Here is a 25257-nt window from a genome sequence, read left to right as displayed (position 1 = left end):
TGGGGACAGGGAGAGGAGAAAGGGAAAAGCAGAAGGCAGGGGTGTGCTACCAGGAGGGAGAGCTTTTTTAATTTTAGACATTCTAAAAGGTGTGTAGTAGTATCTCATTGTAGTTTTCATTTGCATTTATAATAACTAGTGATGTTGAACATCTTTATAAATAGGTATATTCTTAAAAACACAAAAAGGTTTTAATAAAAGTAATCATGCTGTACTGTAGAATCTAAATGTTTTAAGGTAGACTATCCTAATAATATTCAATAAAAGATATGAAGTTTTTCTGTTACAATAAAGTTCAGAAATTAATATACTGTAATTGAAAAAGAGAGAAAAAATATTTTTTAATCCTACCTTTTCTTGCTGAAACCAAGCCTGCTAATCCTGAAACTGTAATCACACCAACTTTTGGAAGAAAATCTCGTGGTGGATTCTTCAGATAAACATATGCATCTCAAGAAATCAGTGAAAAATTAATATAAATGATAATACAACTGGGCATTCTAAATAGGTATAATGCAGAAAATTTAGAGATAATAGCAAAAGGTTTAAACACTCTTCAAAAGAACTATACAAAATAATGATTTAAGCAGCAAATTAAAAGCTAGTTATAATAGTTACTTGTTACAAAATTAAATCTTCCTTCCATAGTTGATTTTATATTTGCTTTCTGAACAATATACAGGTTATTACACTTCAATGAAATATGATGCTACAGTCAATACCTTAATATGGATTATTATAAAGTAAATTTTTGATTGTTTAAGTACTATATACATATAATAGAAATTATTATGACCTTATCTACTCAAACATTGGTAGGATCCAGTAAGCAATGAAATAGATACTTTATTAGAGAACTTTAAATAATAGTCTAGGGATACATGCAGCCATTAAATCCTGCATGCCACTACTCCCAGTAACCTCAGAGATGATGTTGATCTTGGTTAAAAATCAAGATGATCAGGCCCTGGCCGATTATCTCAGTGGTTAGAGCTTTGGCCTGTGGATCAAAAGGTCACGGGTTCAATTTCTGGTCAAGGGAGGCAATCATTTGATGTGTCTCTCACATCAATGCTTCCTCTCTCTCTCTCTCTCTCTCTCTCTCTCTCTCTCTCTCTCTCTCTCTCTCTCTCTCTCTCTCTCTCATTCCCCCACTCCCTCCCTTCTACTCTCTCTGGAAATCAAGGGCAAAAATATCCTTGGGTGAGGATTAAAAAAAAAAAAAAATGATCAGGATGAGAAGTGAGCCTAGACAAAAAGTAGATGTAGAGTGTGCAGAAGACTGGATTTCTTAGCTTTTTATACATTTGAATTGTATTGGTTCTATGCAGTCCACACTCTTCTATTATTGTTAATTATTTAATGGCAATCAGTTATTTAATGATGTTCCTCAAGATTAATGAGAATATAATTTGAAATTAATTCCCATAACATATATAAAATAATGATAATACATATACTGGTCATCAATATCAATATCATAGAAACTTTTAAGATTTTACCCTGATCTTTGTATCTTCTATACATTTATTTTGACAACTGGCTTAGGTAAAAAATATTAAGAACCTATATCTGATGCCAAACACCACTATCAAACTAAAGACTCAAACACATTAGCCCAAATATTATAGGGTGTGACTAAATGGTATAGTGTTTCCTAATAACCAATAGCAAAATACTAAGTATTTTAACAGCAAGTAGCACTTATTAAAAGTAACTGATAACAAAGGATCATGTTTCTAATTTATGCTTTATGAATATATAATATAAAACAGACAGTTTGACATTTTGAGTTCAGATGCTGCCACTTACTAATTATGTGGTCTTGGCAACCTACTTAATCTTTCTAAACCCCAGTTCCCTCATCTGCAAAAGGAGAATATTTAAAATACCAAGTCACAAAGTTACTACAAAAAGTAAATTAGATAAGTTATGTAAAATGCTTATAATAATGACCTAGCATATAATAATGGTCAAATAAATTATAGATAGTATTGTTTTGGTATTATTATTATAAACTGCTATGCAGAGTATCTTTACTGTTGTTAAAACTTAATAATGGATAACATACTATGTTTATTTTTTCACATTTTAACGTTGCAAGTTAATAAGACAATAGAACATTCCTAATTACAAATGATTTATTCACCTACCTTTTCCAAATTGAACTGTATCCATTATCCCATTTTTCACAAATACATAAACACCCTAAGCAAAAAGGGGAAAAAAGGATATCAGCATTTTTGAAAATGTTGACAATTAGATCAAACAGTTGACATCACAGATATTATATTAAAATGTTGAGAGCATTGTATCCAAATCTAAATCAAACTGTCCTATTTATTTACTATGAGGATATTTGTTGAACTTAGCTTCTCTTGATTTCTTTCTTTTCCATCTATTTAACATGGATAATATTTGTTTACTATTTTCCTCATATTAAATAAGTATTGCCTATAAAATAATCAGAACAGCTCAGAGAAAATTTATTGCAGAAATACAAATATTTGTCATCTGATTTTATAATAGCCTAGAAAATTGAATGGAATTTAAATAAAGCGTAAAGAAAGGTATATTTAAGCTTAGAAGAAATATTATAATATATAAAAACCCTGTGTCCATCACATCCACAATGACTGGGAGGCTCGACCAACTGGAAGTAAGTCCTGCAGTCAGCACTGGGTTGCTGTGGCAACCCAGCACTGACTGCTGAAGGGGCTGCAAATCAGGCCTGGAGAGAGGCCTGAAGAGAGAAGCAGGGCCTAAACCATAGCCTCTGTGGCAGTTGTTGATCAGCACTTGCCTCTCTCTTTCTTTCCAGGCCTGGTCAGCAGCCATGCCTCCATTTCTCTCCAGGCCTCCACCAGGGCTGCTCATCAGCCCTGCCTTTCTGATCAGGCCCCGTTGATAGGCCCAGAGATGCTGACTCGCATAGATACCGACCAATCAGAACCAAATCTGGGTCAACTGTGAGGATCCAATGACTGTCTAGGAGGTGGAGCTTTTGATGCTGACTGGCATAGAAACTGACCAATTGGAACCAAATTGGCCGGCAGAGGAGGGCAGTTGGAGGCGAAATCAGACCTGTAGGAGAGGGCAGTTGGGGGAAAAATCAGGATGGCAGCCGCCGGCAATTGGGGGTGATCAAGCAGGCAGAGGCAGTTAGGGGCGATCAGGCCAGCAGGGAAAGGCAGTTTGGGGCAAGATCAGGCTGGCAAGGGAGCACAGTTGGGGGCAACCAGTTTGGCAGGGGAGGGCAGTTGGGGGCCAGTAGGCCAGCAAGGGAGGGCAGTTGGGGGCAAGATCAGGCTGGCAGGGAAGCACAGTTTGGGGCAATCAGGCCAGCAGGGTAGGGCGGTTGGAGGCAGGGGAGCAGTTAAGCATTGATCAGGCTGGTAGGGGAGTGGTTAGGGCCGTAGTCAGCAAACTGCAGCTTGCGAGCCACATGCGGCTCTTTGGCTCCTTGAGTGTGGCTCTTCCACAAAATGCCATGGCCTGGGCAAGTCTATTTTGAAGAAGTGGCTGTAGAAGAATAAGCTTAAAAAATTTGGCTCTTAAAAGAAATTTCAATCGTTGTACTGTTGATATTTGGCTCTGTTGACTAATGAGTTTGCCGACCACTGGGTTAGGGGTGATTAGGCTGGCAGGCAGAAGTGATTAGGGGCAAGCAGGCAGGCAGGCAGGCAAGTGGTTAGGAGCCAGCAGTCCCAGATTGTGAGAGGGATGTGTGACTGCTGGCAGTTGGACATCCTCCAAGGGGTCCCAGATTGGAGAGTGTTCAGGCTGGGCTGAGGGATACCCTCCCTCCAGTGCACAAATTTTGTGCACCAGACCTCTAATCTGATTAATAAAGATGCAGCAGCAACAACATAAAGCCTAAAGAAAAGTACTTCACCTCCTTTTTAAAAAGTGTGCATTAGAATGAGAAAAAAAACCAATTACGGTAAGACATTTATCTCAGGATAGAAATCATTCTACACAGGCTGGCCTCCATCTTGTTTTTAAATAGCAACAGCAACATAAATTATCTACAAATCAAGATTCATTAACTCATGGAAGGATTAAAGCTTTAAGCCAAATTTTTATTTTACTTATTTCCAACTAATTTATTTTGATACAAGAAATATTGTTATACACATTTATTAAGCGATAGGTACTATCTCAATTACAGCAGAAGAAAAATAAGGCGTGAAATGATTTTTTTCATAGTAATTCCACATAGACATGCTGTACTCCATTGAAGAAACCAAAAAACATAATCTAAATATATGTTCTCCTCCTCTAAAACAGCTGCTGTCAAACCATGGGATAAAAACAAGAAAGATTTTCAAAGCAAATAAAATGGAAAAGAGTATATTAGATGGAAAACGAATAAATTATTGCTATTGAGATATCTTGATTTTAATAACTTTGCTTCAGATATTTTCATGGTGTTCAGAGATACACAGGTTCATTCTGTTCACTGTGGTTTCAAGCTGTACAAACCAACATAGACCTAATTGCCACCAAACTACTTCTCTTTATGGACTTCCTCGAGAAAATTTCACCTTCATATTATCCTTATTCACCAGGTGACTGGGAAATCATATAACTATTGAAGAAACAAACTAGTAACTTCTTTTAGAAAATTTTCCTTAGCTAGGTTTAGAAATTCACTTTTACCACTGGGGATCACTGTTATCTAAATTTCAAAATATCATCAAGGAGTAGGAGTAGAAATTGAATTTGCCCTACATGATTCCAAGTTTAATGCAGAACGTAATTTGAGTCAGAATTAATTTTTAAAGAACATATTACATTTTAAAGGAAATTTGGGGAGGAAACATTATTTACATTGAAGATGAAATACATTAAAAAGTGACCTTCTTCAACCTAATTGTTTCAGCCTATTAATAGAATATAAAGTTCTTTCAGTCTTAAATTGGATGATAGTTAAATAGCAATTTAAGTATCACACTGAACAATTTACCTCACTGAAAAAACAACTTTGGGACAATATGGAAAATTAGGTCTCAGGAGACTAAAATATGAATCATCTAGTTGCTGGCATGACTCAGATCCATTAGTTAAGATATTTCACTCTGAGATTAAACTATTAAGAGTGTGCAGTACAGCAGTTCAATTAGAATTATTTGATAGGAAATAAAAAAATAATACCATATATTCATTGGACGTTTTAAATATCTAGAATACCTAGAGTTCACAGATTTGGTATTTCAATCAGATCATTAGATTTTTCTTTAAAAAAAATGGATTAGAAACAAAAAAAGCACAAAGTTCACAATTGGCTAGATTTGAAACAAATTAGTGTAGCTATTACAGAATAATGAAAATAATGGTACCAGCATTATAATTATGACACTGAAAATTCAGACATTGGTGTTAACACACATGTTTATCCAATGATAAAGCAACATCAGTCAGTACTGTATCAGCTTATTCCACTGCTGCTGAGTACTGCTGATTATTGGCTAAATATCAAAATAAGGTGAATTATATTTTGCCTCATAGCTCATTATAGTCAAATTGGTCTTTTGAGCTATACAAAACAAATGAAAATTTTGCTTAGTCAAATAAGAAGCAATTAAAAAGCAATCTCAGGTCGAAACCGGTTTGGCTCAATGGACAGAGGATCGGCCTGCGGACTGAAAGGTCCCAGGTTCGATTCCAGTCAAGGGCATGTACCTTGGTTGCAGGGACATCCCCAGTGGGAGGTGTGCAAGAGGCAGCTGGTCGATATTTCTCTCTCATCGATGTTTCTAACTCTCTCTCTCTTCCTCTCTGTAAAAAAAAATAAAAAAAAATCTCAGAATTTCATATAACAGGCTAACCAAAGTTTTGTACATGGTAGGTGACATAAATATTTGTTGAACTACTTTAATCTCAAAGTAGTGGTATATATGGCCACAAATTATTTGCTGCTACTTGTAATTGAGGGGTGACATTTTTTCCTTTCCTTCAGAAAATTGGATTAGCCTTAGTGACTTGACAACACTAGAATGCTATAGAAGTGATTTTCTTAGACATCTGAGGATAAGTAAGAACTTTGGCAAATTCAACCTAGGGCCTCTTGTAAAATTTTCTGTAGGAGCCCTGAATTGTCCATGTAAGTTATCTGGGCACCTTGCCTGAGCGGCAATGTGTAGGTGCTTTAGTCAACATTCCCAGTTCAGCCCACTGCTCTAGCATCTGTGACAAGTTGCCAGGCATGAGAATGAAGCTGTTTTGGACCTAGAGATCAGGCCATTCACCTGATGAATACTGATGAGTGACCTCTGTGAACACCAGAAGAATCACTTGTCTGAACTCCAATCCAATCCCTAATTTACAAAATAATGAAATAGAATAGAATGGTGGTTGTATTAAACCACTAAGTTTGGGGGTAGTTTGTTACACATCAGTGGGTAACTGGAACAACTGGTATGTAATACAAATAAGAAATCCTCCGATACTGAACAACTATTAGAATAGACTTACCTTGCACCAGCCAATGTAACGACCAGTTGTAGTGCGGATGGAGGCAAAGCCCATTTGTAATTTACCAGGCTGCTCTTCAATATATTTAGATTGAAGAGGTGGTGAAGTATATATGGGGAGCTAGAGGCAAAAATAAATAAATAAACAAACAAACTTCATGTCAAAAATATAAAAGAGCTGACATTACTTTTCCAACAGTATGGCAGTATAAGAATCTTCATCAACATTCCTGCTAAATTCAACTAAAAATACTGATTATATACTTTTAATTTAATTTAATTTATTAGAGTGACATCCTATATAATAAAGATGTAAAAGAGGTGACATATATATAATTTAATATGCAAATGGTTGTTACGCCGTGAAGCATAACAACCGACCCAGTAATGGCCAGATCACAGGATCAGGGATGATCAGGAGGGTAGGGCAGGGAGCTACAAGTGGGTGGCAGAGAGCTCTAGGAGGGAGCAGGGCTGCAAGTTCTGAGGGGGAGGTGGGGATGAGGGGAGCTACAGTAAGGTGAGGCAGTGGGCAGAGAGCTATAGGAGGGGGCAGGTCAGCAAGCTATAAGTGGGGGAGAGTGCCCTGGGGAGCTACAGGAAGGTGTGGCAGCGGGTAGAGAGCTACTGGAGGGTGGCAGTAAACTACTGGTGAGCTACTGGCACAAGGATTCCTGTGCAGGGCTACTAGTTGGTTCATAAAACTATATAGTTTCAGGTGTACAATTCTGCAATACATGATCTGTATATGTGATTGTGTGTTCCCTACACCAAGTCAAGTCTCTTTCTATCATCATTTATCCTTCCTAAACTCCCCCACCAGATGCTTTTCCCTCTGATAATCACCATACTATTGTCTGTGTTTTTCTTCTTTAATCCCTTCAATTTTTTTCATGTAGCCCCCAATATGCCTTCTCTCTGACAACTATCAGTCTGTTCTCATATCTATGAGTCTGTTTCTATTTAGTTATTTTATTTTATTTTTTAAAATATATTTTGTTGATTTTCCACAGAGAGGAAGGGAGAGGGATAGAGAGCTAGAAACATTAATGAGAGAGATACATCGACCAGCTGCCTCCTGCACACTCCCTACTGGGGATGTGCCCGCAACCAATGTACATGCCCTTGACCGGAATCGAACCTGGGACCTTTCAGTCCACAGACCGACACTCTATCCACTGAGCCAAACCGGTTTCGGCTGTTAGTTTACTTTGTTCATTAGATTCCACAAGAGTGAATTCATATGTTACATGTCTTTCTCTGACTAGCTTATTTCACTTAGCATAAAGATTTCCAGGTCCATCCATGCTATCATAAAGGGTAAGATATTATTTTTTATATCCAAGTATTCCATTGTGGAAATGTACCACACCTTTTTTATCCATTCATCTACTGATGAACATTTGGGCTGTTAATGGATCTTAGTTATTGTAAATAACTCCGCTATAAGCATAGGGGTGCATATATTCTTTCTGATTGGTGTATTAGGTTCCTTTGTATATCAGTATATTCCCAGAAGTGGAATTGCTGGGTTATAAGGTGTTTCCATTCTTATTTTTTGAGGTATTCCATACTGCTTTCCACAGTGGTTGCAACAATCTACATTCCCACCAACACTGCAGCACTCTATTGTTTGTTGATTTATTGATGAAAGTCATTCTGACAGGTGTGAGGTGATATACTATCGTGGTTTTAATTTGTATTTCTCTGATAATTAGAGACAGTGAGCATCTTTTCTTATGATTATTGGCAATCTGTATGTCCTCTTTGGAGAAGTGTATATTCAGATGCTTTGCCCATTTCTTTTTGTCTGTTAATCCTCACCTGAGGATATTTTTCCCATTGCTTTTTAGAGAGAGTACACAGGAGAGAAGAGAGGGAGGGAGGGAGGGAAGAGAGAGAGAGAGAGAGAGAGAGAGAGAGAGAGAGAGAGAGAGAGAGAGAGAGAGAGAGAGGGAGAGAGAGAGAGAGAGAGAGAGAGAGAGATTGAGAGAGAGAGAGAGAGAAACATCAATGTGAAAGAGACATTGATTAGCTGACTCCCGCAGGTGGCCAACCTGGGCTGGGATTTAACCTGTAACCCAGGGTAGGGAGAGGCTAGAGGGTTATGCCTTGGACTGACCTGTGGCAGGGCCACAAAAAAGTCCCAGCTTGGAGGGCAGAGCCCTCTTAGCATAACTAAGCTTGACCTTATAGTCCTCCCTTGCTCCTTCCTAGGTAGCTAATGGGCTGTGGGAAGTGCAGCAAGTGCTGCCAAAACAAAGTGAAACTCACAAGAACATTAGAAACATGTTGATTTTCTGTTTGGAAGACCTACTAATGTCAGTGGGGTGTAAAAATCGCCTACTATGACTCCATTACTGTCAATCTCTAGCCTTATGCCCATCAACATTTGCTTTACATATTTAGGTGTTCCTATGTGGGTGCACAAATGTTTACCAGTGTTATATCTTCTTGTTGGACTGTTCCTTTTTATCATTATTTTGTGTACTTTGTCTGTTACTATAGCCTTTAATGTAAAGCCAATTTTGTCTGGTATAAGTATTGCTATCCCAGCTTTATTTTCCTATCCATTTATGCAAAATAAGTTTTTATATCCCTTTATTTGTAGACTGTATAACTTTTGTTCTGAGGTGGGTTTCTAGTAGACACCATATACGTAAGTCTTGCTTTCTTATCCATTCAGCTACCTTATGACTTTTTTTTTTTTAAAGTCTATTATTCAGAGTATTACCGATGCCCCCTCTTTTTCCCCCACATTTCCTTCTCCACCTGGTTCTTGCCCCACAACAGGCCTTCACCACCCTACCACCTTCCCTCTGAGAAATCAGTCTGTTCATGTTTCCATGCCTCTGGTTCTATTTTATTCATCAGTTTATTTTGTTCATTATATTTCTTATTCATTTTTATTTTTAGATTGAGTTGTTGGTAGATATGTATTTATTGCCATTTAATTGTTTATATTTTTTATTTTTTCTCCTCCACACTCTCCTCCTCCTCCTTAAAGAATACTCTTCACCCTAGCTGGTTTGGCTTAGTGGATGGAGCACTGGTATGAAGACTGAAAGGACCTGGGTTCGATTCTGGTCAAGGGCACATGCCCAGGTTGGGAGCTCAATCCCCAGTAGGATGTGTGCAGGAGGCTGCCAATCGGAGATTCTCTCTCATCACCAATGCTTCTATCTCCCTTCTTCTCTGAAATCAATAAAAATATACTTTTAAAAAAGAACACCCTTCAACATTTCATGTAATACTGATTTAGTGGTGATGAACTCTTTAGCCTTTTCTTGTCTGAGAAGCTCTTTATCTGACCTTCAATTTTAAATGATAGCATTGTGGATAGAGTAATCTTGTTTGTAGGTCCTTGTTATATATCACTCTGAATATTTATTGCCACTCCCTTGTAATTAACTAACTGCTTTTCTTTTGCTGCTTTTAGGATTCTCTCTTTGCCTTTAACCCTTGGCATTTAAATTATGAATTATCTTAGTATGGGCCTCTTTGGGTTCATATTGTTTGGGACTCTCTGCACATCCTGGACTTTTATGTTTATTTCTTTCACAAGGTAGGGGAAGTTTTCTGTCATTATTGATTCAAATAGGTTTTCAATATCACGCTCTCTGTTCTCCTTCTGATAGTTCCATAATACAAATGCACCCCACAATGCTTGAAGTTGCCCCACAGTCTCCTTACACTATCTTCATATTTTTGTATTCTTTTTTTCTTTTGCTTTTCTGATTGGGTGTTTTTTGTTTCCTCATATTCCAAATTGTTGATTTGATTCTTAGAATCCTATACTCTACTGTTGAATCTCTGTAAATTGTTCTTTTTCTCAGCTAGTGTTTGCTTAATTTCTGACTGGTCCTTTTTCATGTTTTTGATGTTCTTACTAAGGTTCTTGAAATTCTAATTAAGATCCTTGAAAATCTCACCAAGTCACTTGAAGGTCTCATTAAGATCCTTGAGCAACCATTGTTTTGAACTCTGTATCTAGTAGTTTGCTTGCTTCCATTCCATTTAGTTCTTTTTCTGGAGATTTCTTCTATTCTTTCATTTGTGACATGTTTCTTTGTCTCTGCATTTTGGCTGCTTCCCTGTGTTTGTTTTCTGTGTTAAGTAGAGCTGCTATATCTCCTGGAATTGGCAGAGTGGTCTTATATACTAGGTGTCCTATAGGGCACAGTGTCTCAGCCCCCCGTCACCTGAGCTGGGCACTCTATGTGCACCCCTGTGTGGGCCATGTGTACAGTCTTGTTGTAGTTGAGCCTTGATTGCTATTGGCATCACTGGGAGGGATTAACCTCCAGGCCAATTGGATGTGAAGACCGGCTGCAACTACAGTGGAAGATTGCTGTGCAGGAGATACCCCTATGGAGCAGGACTTGCTTCAGTGGGGCTTTTGAGCTCACCGAGACTGCCCCTTGAATATGTCATTTGTAGATGTGTAAAGTTGTAATCTGGTGTTGTCTGAAGCTGTCCACCAGCTGCATTGGCTCTGGGGCCTCCTAAGAAGTACAAAGTCAGCCACTTCCTGGGGCCACCTGGCAGGAGCTACACATCAATTTGTAGATGGCTGATACTTGTGTTGTGTTTGGAAGTGCCCCAGCAAGGCCAAGCTGTGAAGGTCTTGGGCCTCTTATTGATAGGTATGCAGTACAGAGACACGAGCTGCTGCTTGTTTGAGAGATTTTAGAAAAATCTGAAACCTGAGATATTCATATGGAAAAGCTGTTGCAAACAACTTGGGTGGGGCTGAAAATTGGATGAGAAAGAATCTCTAGGATGGAGGGAACAGTGTGAGCCAGGCTGATGGAAACTCAGATATGGCTGCCAGTCAGCTCTGAAATAGGGGTGGTCTCGGCATAGGTCTTTTCCTGATGCCAAACAATCCAGTTCTACCCCGGATGTCCCTGGATCCCCCAAAGCCATTGTCCTAGCACAGGAACTCAGAGGGAGGGTGGCCAAGTAAATTCATGCACCAGTCCTTTAAGAGTAATTGCCTGGGTCTCCAGCAGCCACTGTGTCACTCAGTGACAATCCTTGCTTGTTTTTACAGCTTGAAGTTATAGGGATTTTTCTTCCCAGCTCTGGAACCCTGGGCTGAGAGCCTGGTATGGGGCTGGGACCCCTTGCTCCTCAGGGAAGTCCTCTGCAGATGAGATATCCCTCTCAATTAAAAAAATGTCACACATGGGTGTTGGACCAGACTTCTCTACACCTCCAACCTTTCTACCAGTCTCGATGCACTTTTTTCTTTACTTTTCTAGTTACCATAGGTGGAGTGAGAGAAAAATGAGGAGGTGAAAGAGTACACTTATGTAAGAAGAGTAAGTTTCAGAGATCTAATGATGTGCAGCATGGTGACTATAGTTAACAATACTGCATAGAACACTTGAAATTTGCTAACAGGGTAGCTCTGAGTATTAATACAAACAATGGTAACAAAATGAGGTGACAAATATGTTAATTAGCTTGATTGTGGTGATCATTTTACAATGCATATATATACGTGTGTGTGTGTGTGTGTGTGTGTGTGTGAGAGAGAGAGAGAGAGAGAGAGAGAGAGAGAGAGAGAGAGAGAGAGAGGGAGAGAATATCAAATTGTGCATTTTAAATATATACAATTCTTGTCAAATATATCTCTATAAAGCTGAAAAAAAAAAGATTCAATCCTACTATGATTATTCTGTTTCCACTGAGGGAAGAACAATCTCATTATGTATTCTATAAAAATAAGTTGCTTATATTCAATTAGAAATTGCAATTAGATTCATTTAGCTATAAAACCACATTTAAATTAAATTTAACAAAAGTAACTATAACTCCAAAATCAATATTCTCCTCTGTAATTTTTTGGTGAAAACAAGCAAGTAAGAAGAAAATGAGTCAAACTCATATATTATAGAAATTAAAAAAAAAGAAACACCCAGTGATGGCTGAACATATCTACACACAGCCCAATTGCCAGTCATTTTACAGATCTGAATACTGCAAATTTCATGATTTAAAATGAATGGTCACTCCACAGCTCTCCAGAGTTTTCTATCAATAGTAAAGAGGTATTCAATTATATTCACTAGATAGTACTTAATAAGACAGGGGTATATTTCTACTTTTTAAAGTCATGCTTAACAAGAAGAATTGAACTTAAAAAAGGACATTCAATTAGCCACAAGTTTACTAGAAAAATCAATTAACCAAAACACCTCATTCATACAGTGTTTTGGTTAGTAGAGACTTTATTATAATTAGATGTAAGTAGATCCATAACTCACTTTACACAATAAAAATACATGGAAAAGTTGCATGCAAATCATATTTTCATTCCTTTATAAATTGTAAGGTCCTCAAGAAATGGGCCCTGATTTTGTGAATGATAGTCCTTAGCACTTAGCATCACAAACTTTAACAAGTAATTGTATTAAATTCTATTTCAAATGTACTAGGGTAAACACTAAATATCAAGGAATTCTGTATATTCCATAATATAGTAAAGGGCACAAATTTATTTTTAAGTTCCAAAATATGCAAATGCAGATATTGGGATCAAATGCTAGTTACTGATCTTCCTACCTAGATTTTAGAGTGTCAAGGTAGGCTTAAAAATGTCATCTCTCTAAGACTGAAAAAGGAAAAAGAAAACTGAGAGATAGCAAGCTGGAAGGAAAGTGAATCTATCCTATACTGCAAATAAAAATTAATAAAAGTTTACAGATTTATTATTAAAATACTAGAGGTCTGGTGCATGAAATTCATGTACTGGGTGGGGGGGGGGGGAGATGTCCCTCAGCCCAGCCTGCACCATCTCCAATCTGGGATCCCTTGGGATCCTGTGGGATTGCGCCTAAACTGGCAATCGAACATCCCTCTCACAATCTGGGATTGCTGGCTCCCAACCGCTTGCCAGCCTGCCTTCCTGATTGCCCCTAACTGCTTCTGCCTGCCAACCTAACCACCCCCTAACCACTCCACTGCCAGCCTGATTGAGGCCTAACTGCTCTCCTGATGGCCCCATCGCCCCCAATTGCCCTCCCTTTCTGGCCCAGTCGCCCCCAACTGCCTTCCTCTGCTGGCCTTGTTGCTACTAACTGCCCTCCCCTGCCAGCCTGGTTGCCCCCAACTGCCCTCCTCTGCCGGCCCAGTTGCCCCCAACTGCCATCCACTGCCAGCCCGGTTGCCCCTAACTGCCCTCCCCAGCTGGCCTGGTTACCTCTAACTGCCCTCCCCTGCTGCCCTGGTCACCCCTAACTGCCATCCCCTGCAGCCTGGTTGCCCCTAACTGCCCTCCTCTGCTGGCCATCTTGTGGTTGCCATCTTGTAACCACATGAGGGCAGCCATCTTATGTGAGGGCATAATGGTTAATTTGCATATTACCTCTTTATTATATAGGGCAACTAGAGATCCAGTGCATGAAATTCATGCTCTTGGGGTGTCTCTCAGCCCAGCCTGCACCCTCTCATATTTCGGGAGCCCTCAGGGGATGTCCATGGGGAGAGAGCCTATGCCATCAGTCAGACATTCTTAGTTCTGCCATGGAGGCAGGAGGGGCTCCTGCCACTGCCGCTGCACTCGCCAGCCATGAGCTTGGCTTCTGGCTGAGCAACGTTCCTCCTATGGGAGCACACTGACCACCAGGGGGCAGCTCCTGCATTGAGTGTCTGCCCCCTGGTGGTCATTGTTCATCATTGCGACTGGTTGTTCTGCTGTTGGGCTGAAACTCGCTCTCCAACATCACCCATGAGGTCCCGGGTTGCAAGAGGGCACAGGCCATGCAGAGAGACCCCACTAGTACACAATCTAGGCTGGGAGGGGAGGTTGGCCAGCTGGGGAGGGACTACGGGAGGGCTCCAGGGCATGTATGGCCCTTTTTGCTCAGTCCCAATCAGCCGGATCCCAGCAGCAAGCTAACTTACTAGTTGGAGTATATGTCCCCTGGTGGTCAGTGCACATCATAGTGACTGGTCAACTGGTTGACTGTCTGCCCCCTGGTGGTCAGTGCAAATCATAGCAAGTGTTTGAGTGGCCTTAGCATATCATTAGCATGTTACACTTTGATTGGTTGAACAGCCAACTGGACACCGGACATTTAGCATGTTAGGATTTTATTATAAAGGATGCTTAGACTAGTGCCTCACACATATGCAAGAGGAGCTCAGGAAGTAATTTTTGTTAAATTTTATACATGTCAGTTTGACAATGTATTGAAATTTTCATGCATTCTGACCTACAATTCCATTTCAATAAACTTATTATAAGGAAACAGTTATAGATGCACATACAGCTTTATATATAGAATGTTTCAACAAAGTACTATTACAGTGAACAAATTATTATAAATAAGCTAAATTTTAAAAAATTATGTAATTTGTACATTTGATAATGGTACATTCATACAACAGACTATATGAGATACCAATAAGAATTCTGTCCAATATTATCCAAATAGTCAGTGGTGGAGTCAATATTTAGATTCCGACCGGTCTAATTCAATATACATTTCTAAGTATGTACAGACACCTTATGGTGAGTTAAGGCTAGAAAAGAAAAAGAATAAAGAAGAGACCAAATCAGTAACCACAATTAGATATAAACAGGCCTATAAGATAGACTATATCAATAAGATGAAAGTTAAACAGGCATATACACTGAGTGGCCAGATTTTTATGATCTCTGAATGAATAATAATCTGGCCACTCAGTGTACTTCTCTTAAGGATCTCATTTATTTGATATCTTTGATACCTGATCAGTTTCCATTCTGCACTGGCTGATAGAAAGCTCAGGGCAAATAGGTGGCTGATCTCCAGCAAAAGTCTGAAATACTTTTGGTACCCATTTGAGATACAAATACTTAGTGGCCATATTATTATGTGTTCAGAGATCATAATAATCTGGCCACTTAGTGTAAATATACCTGCAACTGAATCCCAAAAGTCTGTATGCATAAGTACAATTTGGGAAAATATATACCGTACCAGTAGGCCATATTAAAAAAATAATAAATTTTAAGAACTACAGTACTCGCTGCAAGCACTTCTGAGAGGGCACCTTTCTCTCAGAGGTGCTTGCAGCGAGTACCGAAGTACACTGTGAAACACTGAAACTCAGGAGCCGCATAGGGCGGGGCTGAGGGAAGCCAAGGCTATAGGCTCCACCATGAAACTACATCCAAGCAGAACACAGAGACTTTTAATGCTACCAACTCAGGGAAGCTGCGAAAATGCAGAGACAAGGAAAAAGATCACAAACAAAAGAAATGGAGGACAAAAAGCGACTGGATATAGAGTTCAAATTTATGCTTATAAGGTTTTTCAAGAATTTCCTAGAAAAGGTCGATAAGACCTATGAGGATATGAAAAGGGATCAACTAGAATTAATAAGGAATCAACAAGAAATAATAAGGGATCAACAAGAAATAAACAATACACTGTCTGAAATAAAAAATATTATACAGAGTCCTAAAAACAGAATGGAAGATCGCAAGAATCAAGTCAAAGATTTGGAACATAAAGAACCAGAAGACACTCCTCTGCAGAAGCAATAAGGCAAGAGAATCCAGAAAGTTGAAGATAGTGTAAGAAACCTCTGGGACAACTTCAAGCGAACCAACATCAGAATTATGGGGGTCCCAGAAGATGAGAGAGAGCAAGATATCGAAAACACACTGAAAGAAATAGTGACAGAAAACTTCCCCCACCTGGTGAAAGAATTAGACTTACAAGTCCAGGAAGCACACAGAACTCCAAACAAAAGGAATCCAAAGAAGACCACACCAAGACAAATCATAATTAAAATTCCAAGAGCAAAAGACAAAGAGAGAATATTAAAAGCAGCAAGAGAAAAGCAGGTAGTTACCTATAAAGGAGCACCTATACGATTGTCAGCTTATTTCTCAACAGAAACCATGCAGGCCAGACGGGAATGGCAAGAAATATTCAAGGTGATGAATAGTAAGAACCTACAGCCAAAAATAATCTATCCAGCAAAGCTATCACTCAGAATCGAAGGCCAGATAAAGAGCTTCACCAATAAAAAAAGCTAAAGGAGTTCATCACCACCAAACCAGAATTATATGAATTGCTGAAGGGGGTTCTTTCGGAAGAGAAAGTAAATAAAGATAAAAATTATGAACAACAAATACGTCACTATCAACAAGTGAATCTAAAAACCGAGGAAATTAAAAATAAAAAATCTGATGAACAATATTAACTGGTGAATATAATAGAATCAGAAGTATGGAAGGGGAGTGAACTGACGATTCTTGGGGAAAAGGGAAGAGGGGGGTGTGGGAAGAGACTGAACATAAACTGTGCACCTATGGATGAGGACAATGGGGGGTGGGGAAAGGGCAGAGGGTGGGGTGGGAACCTGGTGGTGGAGAAGAGCAACGGTGGGGGGGGGGGGGGAGAGGAACATTTGTAATAATATGAACAATAAAGATTTATTAAAAAAAACAAAAAACTACAAATTCACTATGTCATGGTCAAAGGTAATTTTGTTAAATTTTATACATGAGATTGATTGTGAGGACAAAGACAAAAATATACGTAAAAGTGAATGTGATCTTAGGCAGCTTCAATATAAATATATTATGTATATTTATAATATATTGAAATATAAATATAGAAATCAGAGTCTGACTTAATTGAGCAGTGGTTACACCTGAGGAAAATGCTAACCATCCCAAATATGCATGGCACAGAATAATCAAGAGAGAAAAGGAACTGCCCAGCTGGCATAGTTCAGTGATTGAGCATTGACCTATGAACTAGCAGGTCATGGTTTGATTCCTGGTCAGGGGCATTGTGGGTTTGTGGGTTTGATCCCCAGTATGGGGCATGTAGGAGCAGCCAATCAATGTTTCTCTCTTGTGATTAATGTTCCTGTCTCTCTTTCATTCTCTCTTGCTTTCTGAAATCAATAAAAAAAATATATATTTTTTTTAATAAATGAAGGAACTAAAAGCTATGGACATACGAAGAAAGGTGAAAGCTACTAATATACTTATCCAGGAAGCAAAAGTAGTTAACATCTGAAGAGTTGTTTGGTGGAAGAGAGATGAGAATTTTCCTGTATGATACCAATATAATAGATACAGGGCAAATGGGCAGAACTTATTATGACAAAGGTTTGCCTGACCTATGGAAGGACCTCAAATTGAATGAGGAGCTGCCAGTAAATTGAATGGATTCCTTAGGTTCCTTAATCCAGAGTTATATTCATGTAGAAGATAAATTGTTGCTTAGTGTACCTATTGTATTTTAGTAACATACAGAAGGCTGAACTATAAAACATATAAAGTCACTTTCAAAAATGAGATCTTAGTGAGTTTCTTAAACTAAAGCTTCCAAATACCTGTATACATTTTCAAGAAAGAAAAACCAGACAGCTTAAAAGTACTAAGACCCTGTACTACTCATTGATTATTCATTGAGAAAAATCACCAATTGTTTTTCCTTAGAATTAGGATACTAGAGTTTTGAGTTAAATATAATACAGTGTTTATTTTAAGACACCTTATAACTGTTTCTCTCAACTTATAAAATGTGTTTAACAAATATTCCAAAGATATTTTTATGAGTAGGGGTAACAACAACATAATAAAAATTCATTGAAACATATTTATATTATAAAAAAATTCACAAACATTTATACACAAGTTACCTGCTCTGGTTTCATTAGCTGCTTTTTGGATTCCTCTTCTTTGGCTGCATGCACACTTATAGATGCAAATATCAGCCCTGCAGGCATGATTGTCAGCTTTCGCATCTGAGAAAGACACACACAATAAAGAATATATATATATGTATAACATTTATTTTTATTGTTGATAGTATTACAGATGTCCCCCATTTTCTGCCCTTTGCACCTCTCCACTGGGGTCCTGCAACCCTCCAGGCATTCACTACACTATTGTCTGTGCCCATGAATTACACATATACGTTCTTTGGTTAAATTTCTTCCCACAGCCCCTCTCCTCTTCCCTCTAAGATTCGTCAGTCTGTTGCATGCTTCCATGTCTCTGGACCTATTTTGTTAATTAGATTACACATATAAGTGAGATCATGTGATACTTGTTTTTCTCTGACTGGCTTATTTCACTTAGCATAATAATCTCCAGATCCATCCGTGTTGTCACAATGGGTAAGAGATCCTTTTTTTATAGCTGCATAGTATTCTATTGTGTAAATATACTATAACTTTTTTACCCACTCATCTACTGATGGGCACTTAGGCTGTTTCCAGATCTTAGCTATTGTACATAATGCTACTATGAACATAGGGGTGCTTGAAAAGTTTCCCATCCTAAATTTCCTAATAAATTTTGTGGGCATCTGTGGAACACTATGGGTTTCATTAAAACTTATTGAAAACTGAAGCATTACAAATTACCTCTTCAAACATTTTTAGGATATAATTCCTAAAATTATCTTCTCATACAAGATGATAGAGTATTATTTTTAACAAAAAGTTAACTGCCTACTTCATATGGAACATAGCAACATACAATAATTACTAGGAAGAAATGAATATAAAACTTGAGGGATGAAGTGGGATAGATCATGGTATTCGATCAGTCCACAAATATTAACTGAGTAACTACTGTGTGCCAGACCGGGGTCTCAGTGCTTAGGATACATCAGTGAACAAAACAAAGATCCTTGCTCTCCTGCAGCGTACTTTCTCATAGAGCAGAGTCAGATAATAAACACAATAACTATATTATGTGAAATATAACAAATTGATAAATATTATGAAAAAATAAAGGAAAAGGTGATTTGAAGCACTAAGTAAATCAGGTTACATCTTGAAATGCAAATTTACATTACTAATTTAAAAAGTTTCCTTCCATTACAAATACCTTTCCCTTAACATTCCCAATGCATTCTTTTTCCCCCTGGTTTCACAGAGTAGAAAGCCAACATGACCCGTATTTTTTATATAACTTTATTTGAATTTAAAATACAGGAAAAGTATTGGATCTAAGAATTAAGTGTTCCAGTGTTTATTCGAGTACCAAAGTAATTTCCTTGCCGAAACCGGTTTGGCTCAGTGGTAGAGCGTCTGTCTGCGGACTGAAAGGTCCCAGGTTCGATTCTGGTCAAGGGCATGTATGTTGGTTGCGGGCACATCCCCGGTAGGGGGTGTGCAAGAGGCGGCTGGTCGATGTTTCTCTCTCATCGACGTTTCTAGCTCTCTATCTCTCTCCCTTCCTCTCTGTAAAAAAATCAATAAAATATATTTTTTTAAAAAAAGTACCAAAGTAATTTCCAAAAACTACATATTCAACAGGTAAAATGAAAAGCTTTCCAGGAAACAAATATTTTAAGATCTTGATTCTTTAGAAGGGAATGGAGACTTGCTGAAATCAATAAAGAACATCCAGAGAGAAGAGGTCTCTTTGGCATACATGCAAGTGTAATTGTGCAGAACTGGAAGAAATCCTGGGGAAACATTTCTAAATATTATCTAATAGTGCCTTTATTTCATTTCTGAAACATTTTTCAATATTTTCTGAGTGGAGTAAGGAAAGCTACAGGAACTAATTAAGTAATCCTATTTAAACTAAGTAGGACTCTGATTTAGATTGAGATTCCAGAAACACAGGGTAAAATGAAGACTCAATACTAATCAGAGAAAATTTGTTCACTTTTTCCCTTTTCAAGCCTCCCACTAATACATATGGTATCACATAATGATTTAGCTAGGCCTGCCTTCCCAATACATCATTTTTTTATTTCTTATATCCAGTAGGTATTTACTAATCAAATAACAAGATCTATGTCGTGTCAATAAAAATCATATTAAAACTGATGCCAGCAACAATGCTCTCCCGTGTACTTGGGAAATTTTGGTAATAAAGCCCTGAAATGATTATTTGGACAATGCCAATTCTTATAACATTTATAAACTATTTTTAAAACACCAAATTAGACCTTACTCCCTAGATATAATAAAAACACTTTTGACATATATTAATACCTGAAAAATTTTTAACACTCAAGAGTATAATCATCTTATTTGAATAATGTAATAATAAAAAATGTAGACTATAAAAAACTCATAGGTACTACTCGGTAATTATGATCTAGTGCTCCAGAATCTGGATTATCTGAACTATAAGCTAAAAAAGATAATATAGTTTAAAAATGCCTTAAGTATCTTTGCTACACTTTCTACTCAGATGGACAGGGTTCATTCACCTTGACTATTTTTTTCATATATATTTTTATTTATTATTTAAAATGAAAATTACAGGAGTGACATTGCTTCTAAAAATTATATAGATTTCAAATGTACAATTCTATGATACATCATTTGTATATTATACTAGCAGCCCAGTGCACAAAATTCATGCACATTAAAAGGGAATTAATTAGAGGAAATATTTTAATATTGCTATCTGCCCTTTTTCTATAATAGTAGTATAAGAGATGAAAGAAAATTAGTAAAATGTATATGAAAATCTTCCTCCTGTCAGAGCCTGGGGCATGCCGCAGAAGCCAGAGTCAAGTGCCTGGGGGTGCCCCAAGCCCACCTGTGTGCACCTCAAAATCACGTGAGACCCAGACCTAGCCAGCCCCACCCCCATTGGGTGAGATCCAGACCCGGCCAGCCCCACGCCTGTCAAGCCCCACCAGACAGGGGACACAGATTCAGGTCCCCCAGCCGGGCGCCAGGCAGGGGATGCAGCCTGAGGTCCTCTATCCTGGCATCAGGGTGGGGGAATGGCCTGAGGTCCACTGAACCAATGCCAGGGCAGGGGCATGGCCTTAGGTCCCCCAGCCTGGTGCCAGGAAGGGGGCACACCTTGAGGTCCCAAATCAAGCCCCACCAGGGCGGGGGCTGTGGCCTGAGGTCCCCTACCCAGCCAGGCAGAGGGGTGCGGCCTGAGGTCCCCTGTCAAGCCCCAATGGGTAGGGGGCGCAGCCTAAGGTCCCCTGTCAAGCTCTGCCGGGCTGGGGGCGCAGCCTCAGGTCCCCTGCCCCAGCCCAGTGCCATGAAGCTTCAGGTCCCTGCAGATCACTCATTACAGAACCCCGCTTCTGCTAGTGGGCACAGCTATCATGTGTTATGGGAATCCTGCTTTTGCTGTGCGTGCAGCCATCTTGTGTTATAAGAACAGCCATCTTGTGATGGCATAAGGGCTAATTTACATATTACCTCTTTATTATATGGGATTGTTTGCCCTACTTCCAAACTCAAATCTTCAGTCATCATATATTTGAACTCTTTTACCCTTTTTTATCCCTCAAAGCCACTTCCCACTGGTAACAGCATACTGTTATCTGTGTCTATGAGTTTTTGTTTGCTTGTTTATTTATTGCTCTCAATTATCCCATATGACTAAAATAATGTCATTCTTTAGTTTTTCTGTCTGACTTATTTCACTAAGCATGATATTCTTTTTAAAAAAAATATATATTTTATTGATTTTTTTACAGAGAGGAAGAGAGAGGGATAGAGAGTTAGAAACATCAATGAGAGATAATCATCGATCAGCTGCCTCTTGCACACCCCCTACTGGGGATGTGCCCGCAACCAAGGTATATGCCCTTGACCGGAATCAAAACCAGGACCTTTCAGTCTGCAGGCCGACGCTCTATCCACTGAGCCAAACCGGTTTCGGCAAGCATGATATTCTTAAGATCCATCCTTGTTGCAAATGGTAGTACTTCATCTTTTCTTATGGCTGAGTAGTATCCCATTGTATATACACTGAGTGGCCAGATTTTTATGATCTCTGAATGCATAATAATCTGGCCACTCAGTGTATGTTCTACTTCTTTATCCAATCATCTATGAAAGGACACAATGGTTATTTACATTACATTCCTATCCTGAAACAGGAAGAACTGGGAAATCGAAATAGAAAGATCATCGGTAAAGAAATTGAAAGAACCATCAAAAACTTCCCCAAAAGTAAAAGTCCACAACCATATGGCTTCACTAGTGAAATCTACCAACCATTCAAAGAAAATTTTATACCTTTCTCTAACTTTTTCGAAAAATTAAAGAAGCTATATTTCCTATCACATTTATGAGGCCAACATATCCCTAATACCAAAACCTGGCAAGGATAACAAACACACTAAACAAACAAACACTAGAGTCATATCTCTGATGAATACAGGTGCAAAAGTCCTAAACAACAAAGTAAAAAATTTAATACAACAATACATTTAAAAAAATAATATATCACTTTCAAGTGGGGTTCATTCCAAGGGCACAAGGATGGTTCAACATATGCAGATCTATCAATGGATTACACCACATGAACAAAACAAAAGATAAAAAGTATATGATGTTATCAACAGATGCAGAAAAAGCATGTGATAAGATACACCATCCATTTATAATTAAAACATACAACCAAAAGTGTACACAAGAAAAGTACCTCAACATAATAAAGAGCATATGTGACAAGCCCTCAGCTAACATCTTACTCAATGGTGAAAACTAAGAGCTTTTAATCGAAGATCAGAAACAAGAAAAGGGTTCCCACTCCTACCACTCTTATTCAACATATTGCTAGAAATACTAGCAAGAAGAATTAAGCAAGAGAAAGAAATAACAGGTATCCAAATAGGAAAGGAAGAAGTAAAATTGTCACTTTTTGCAGATGATATAATTCTTTATATTGAAAACCCTAAACACTCCACCAAAAAATATCATAACCAATAAACAGATACAGTAAAGTAGCAGTATAGAAAATCAATGTACAAAAATCCATTACATTCCGATATACTAAAATTAAAATATCATAAAAAGAAATGAAAAAAAAATTCCTTTTTCAATTGCAACAAAAAAGAACACAATACCTAGGAATAAACTTAGCAAAGAATGTAAAGAACCTACATACTGAAAACTAAAAGGCATTATTTAAAAAGATTGGAAAAGACACAATAAAGTGGAAAGATATTCTGTGTTCATGGACTAGAAGAATCAACATAGTTAAAATGGCCAAATTATCATTTAAAGCGATCTCCATTAAAATTCCAATGATTTTTTTTTTCAATAAATAGAATTTAAAAAAATCATCAGATTTTTGTAGAACCTCAAAAGACCCCAAGTGGTCAGAGCAATGCTGAGTAAAAAGAAATAAGCTGGAGGAATCACACTACCTGACTTCAAAATATACTACAGGCAACAGTAATCAAAAGAGCAATGGAATACTACGCAGCTATAAAAAATAGGATCTCTTAGCCTTTGAGGCAGCATGGAGGGATCTGGAGATTATGATGCTAAGAGAAATAAGCTAATCAGAGAAAGATAAGTATCACATGATCTCACTTATATGTAGAATCTAATGAACAAAATAAACTGATGAACAAAATAGATCCAGAGACCTGGAAGCATAAAACAGACTAAGGAATCTCTGAGGGAAGGCGGTAGGTGGGAAGAGATTAATCAAAGAATTTGTATGCATATATGCATACCCATGGACACAGACCAATAGTGCTATGAAGGCCTAGGGGAGAGGGGAGGAAATGGTCAATGGGGGGAAAAGGGGACATCTCTAATACTTTCAACAATAAAGACAATTTTAAAAAATGGTGCTACGGCCCTGGCCAGTGTGGCTCAATTGGTTGAGGGCCATCCCATGCACCAAAAGTTTGCCAATTCAATTCCTGGTCAGGGCACATGCCCAGGTTGGGGTTCAGTCCCCAGCCAGGGTTGCATGAAGGAAGGAAATGATCGATGTTTCTCTCTCTCTCTCTCTCTCTCTCTCTCTCTCTCTCTCTCTCTCTCTCTCTCTCTCTCTCTCTCTCTCTCTCTCTCTCTCTCTCTCTCTCTCTCTCTCTCTCTCTCTCTCTCTCTCTCTCTCTCTCTCCTCTCTCTCTCCCTCCCTCCCTCCCTCACTCCCTACCTCCCCCGCCCGCCTCCCTCTCTAAAATCAAAATCAATAAAAAGCTATTTAAAAAATAAATGGAGGGAAGGAAGATGGTAAACAACTGAACTGCCGCCTTGCACAACAATTTCAAAACTACAACTAAAAGACAAAATGTCTATCACCCAGAACCACAGGAAAGCTGGCTCTATGGAAGTTTTACAAATAGAAGAAAAGAGAAAGGATCAAAAACAGTGAAAAGCTGAGATATGAAGGCACATGAATCAGGCTGGTGGCGGGTGACTGGGAGCGTGGCTTTTTTTTTTAACCCGAAAGTAGACAAGCTTCCGAACATTCTGAAATCCAGTTTCTGGGGACACGTGGGGAACCCAGATGCCTACTAGGAGAAGCTGGTCTGTCAGTCATTGGGTCAGAAAGTGAGGGTGACTTTTTTTTTTTTTTTTTGCTACAGTGATCTGTGATCAGTGATCTTTGGTGTTACTGTTTTGTTTTGTTTTTTTACATTTTTTTAATTAAATTATTATCTGTGTACATATTTTAACATTGCCCCCCCCATACATACCCTCCCTCCCCAGAGTTCTGTGTCAATTGGTTGTACTTATATGCATGTATACACAAGTCCTTCGGTTGATCTATTATCTCCCCCAGATCTCCCTACCCTACCTGCTATAATTTGCTATATCTATCTTTTGGATCATCAGTTTATAATGTTCTTTATTATCCATAAATGAGTGAGGTCATGTGGTGTTTCTCTTTCATTGACTGGCTTATTTTACTCAGCATAATGTTCTCCAATTCCATCCAGGTTGCTGCAAATGATGAGAATTCCTTTTTTTTTTATGGCAGCATAGTATTCCATTGTGTAGATGTACCATGGTTTTTTGATCCAATCATCTGCTGACGGGCACCTAGGCTGTTTCCAAATTC

At 38.5% G+C, this 25257-nt stretch overlaps 1 protein-coding gene across 1 annotated transcript in view; it reads right to left on the bottom strand.

The window, feature by feature from the left end:
• The window catches only part of APOOL (apolipoprotein O like), a 78631-nt gene that overhangs the window by 30553 nt on the left and 22821 nt on the right, over nucleotides 1-25257 (bottom strand). Inside the window, exons 2-5 of the mRNA XM_084869750.1 lie at nucleotides 18141-18245; nucleotides 6478-6597; nucleotides 2154-2208; nucleotides 352-450 (exon numbers count right to left, since the gene is read on the bottom strand). Of these exons, the coding sequence (XP_084725876.1) occupies nucleotides 352-450; nucleotides 2154-2208; nucleotides 6478-6597; nucleotides 18141-18245 (379 nt within the window). The remainder of the gene's footprint in view (nucleotides 1-351; nucleotides 451-2153; nucleotides 2209-6477; nucleotides 6598-18140; nucleotides 18246-25257) is intronic.

Source organism: Pipistrellus hanaki, assembly GCF_964339955.1.
Source record: "Pipistrellus hanaki genome assembly, chromosome: X".
Lineage (NCBI taxonomy): Eukaryota > Metazoa > Chordata > Mammalia > Chiroptera > Vespertilionidae > Pipistrellus > Pipistrellus hanaki.
Note: the sequence above shows the minus strand (reverse complement) of the source record. Positions and strands in the feature narration are given on the sequence as shown.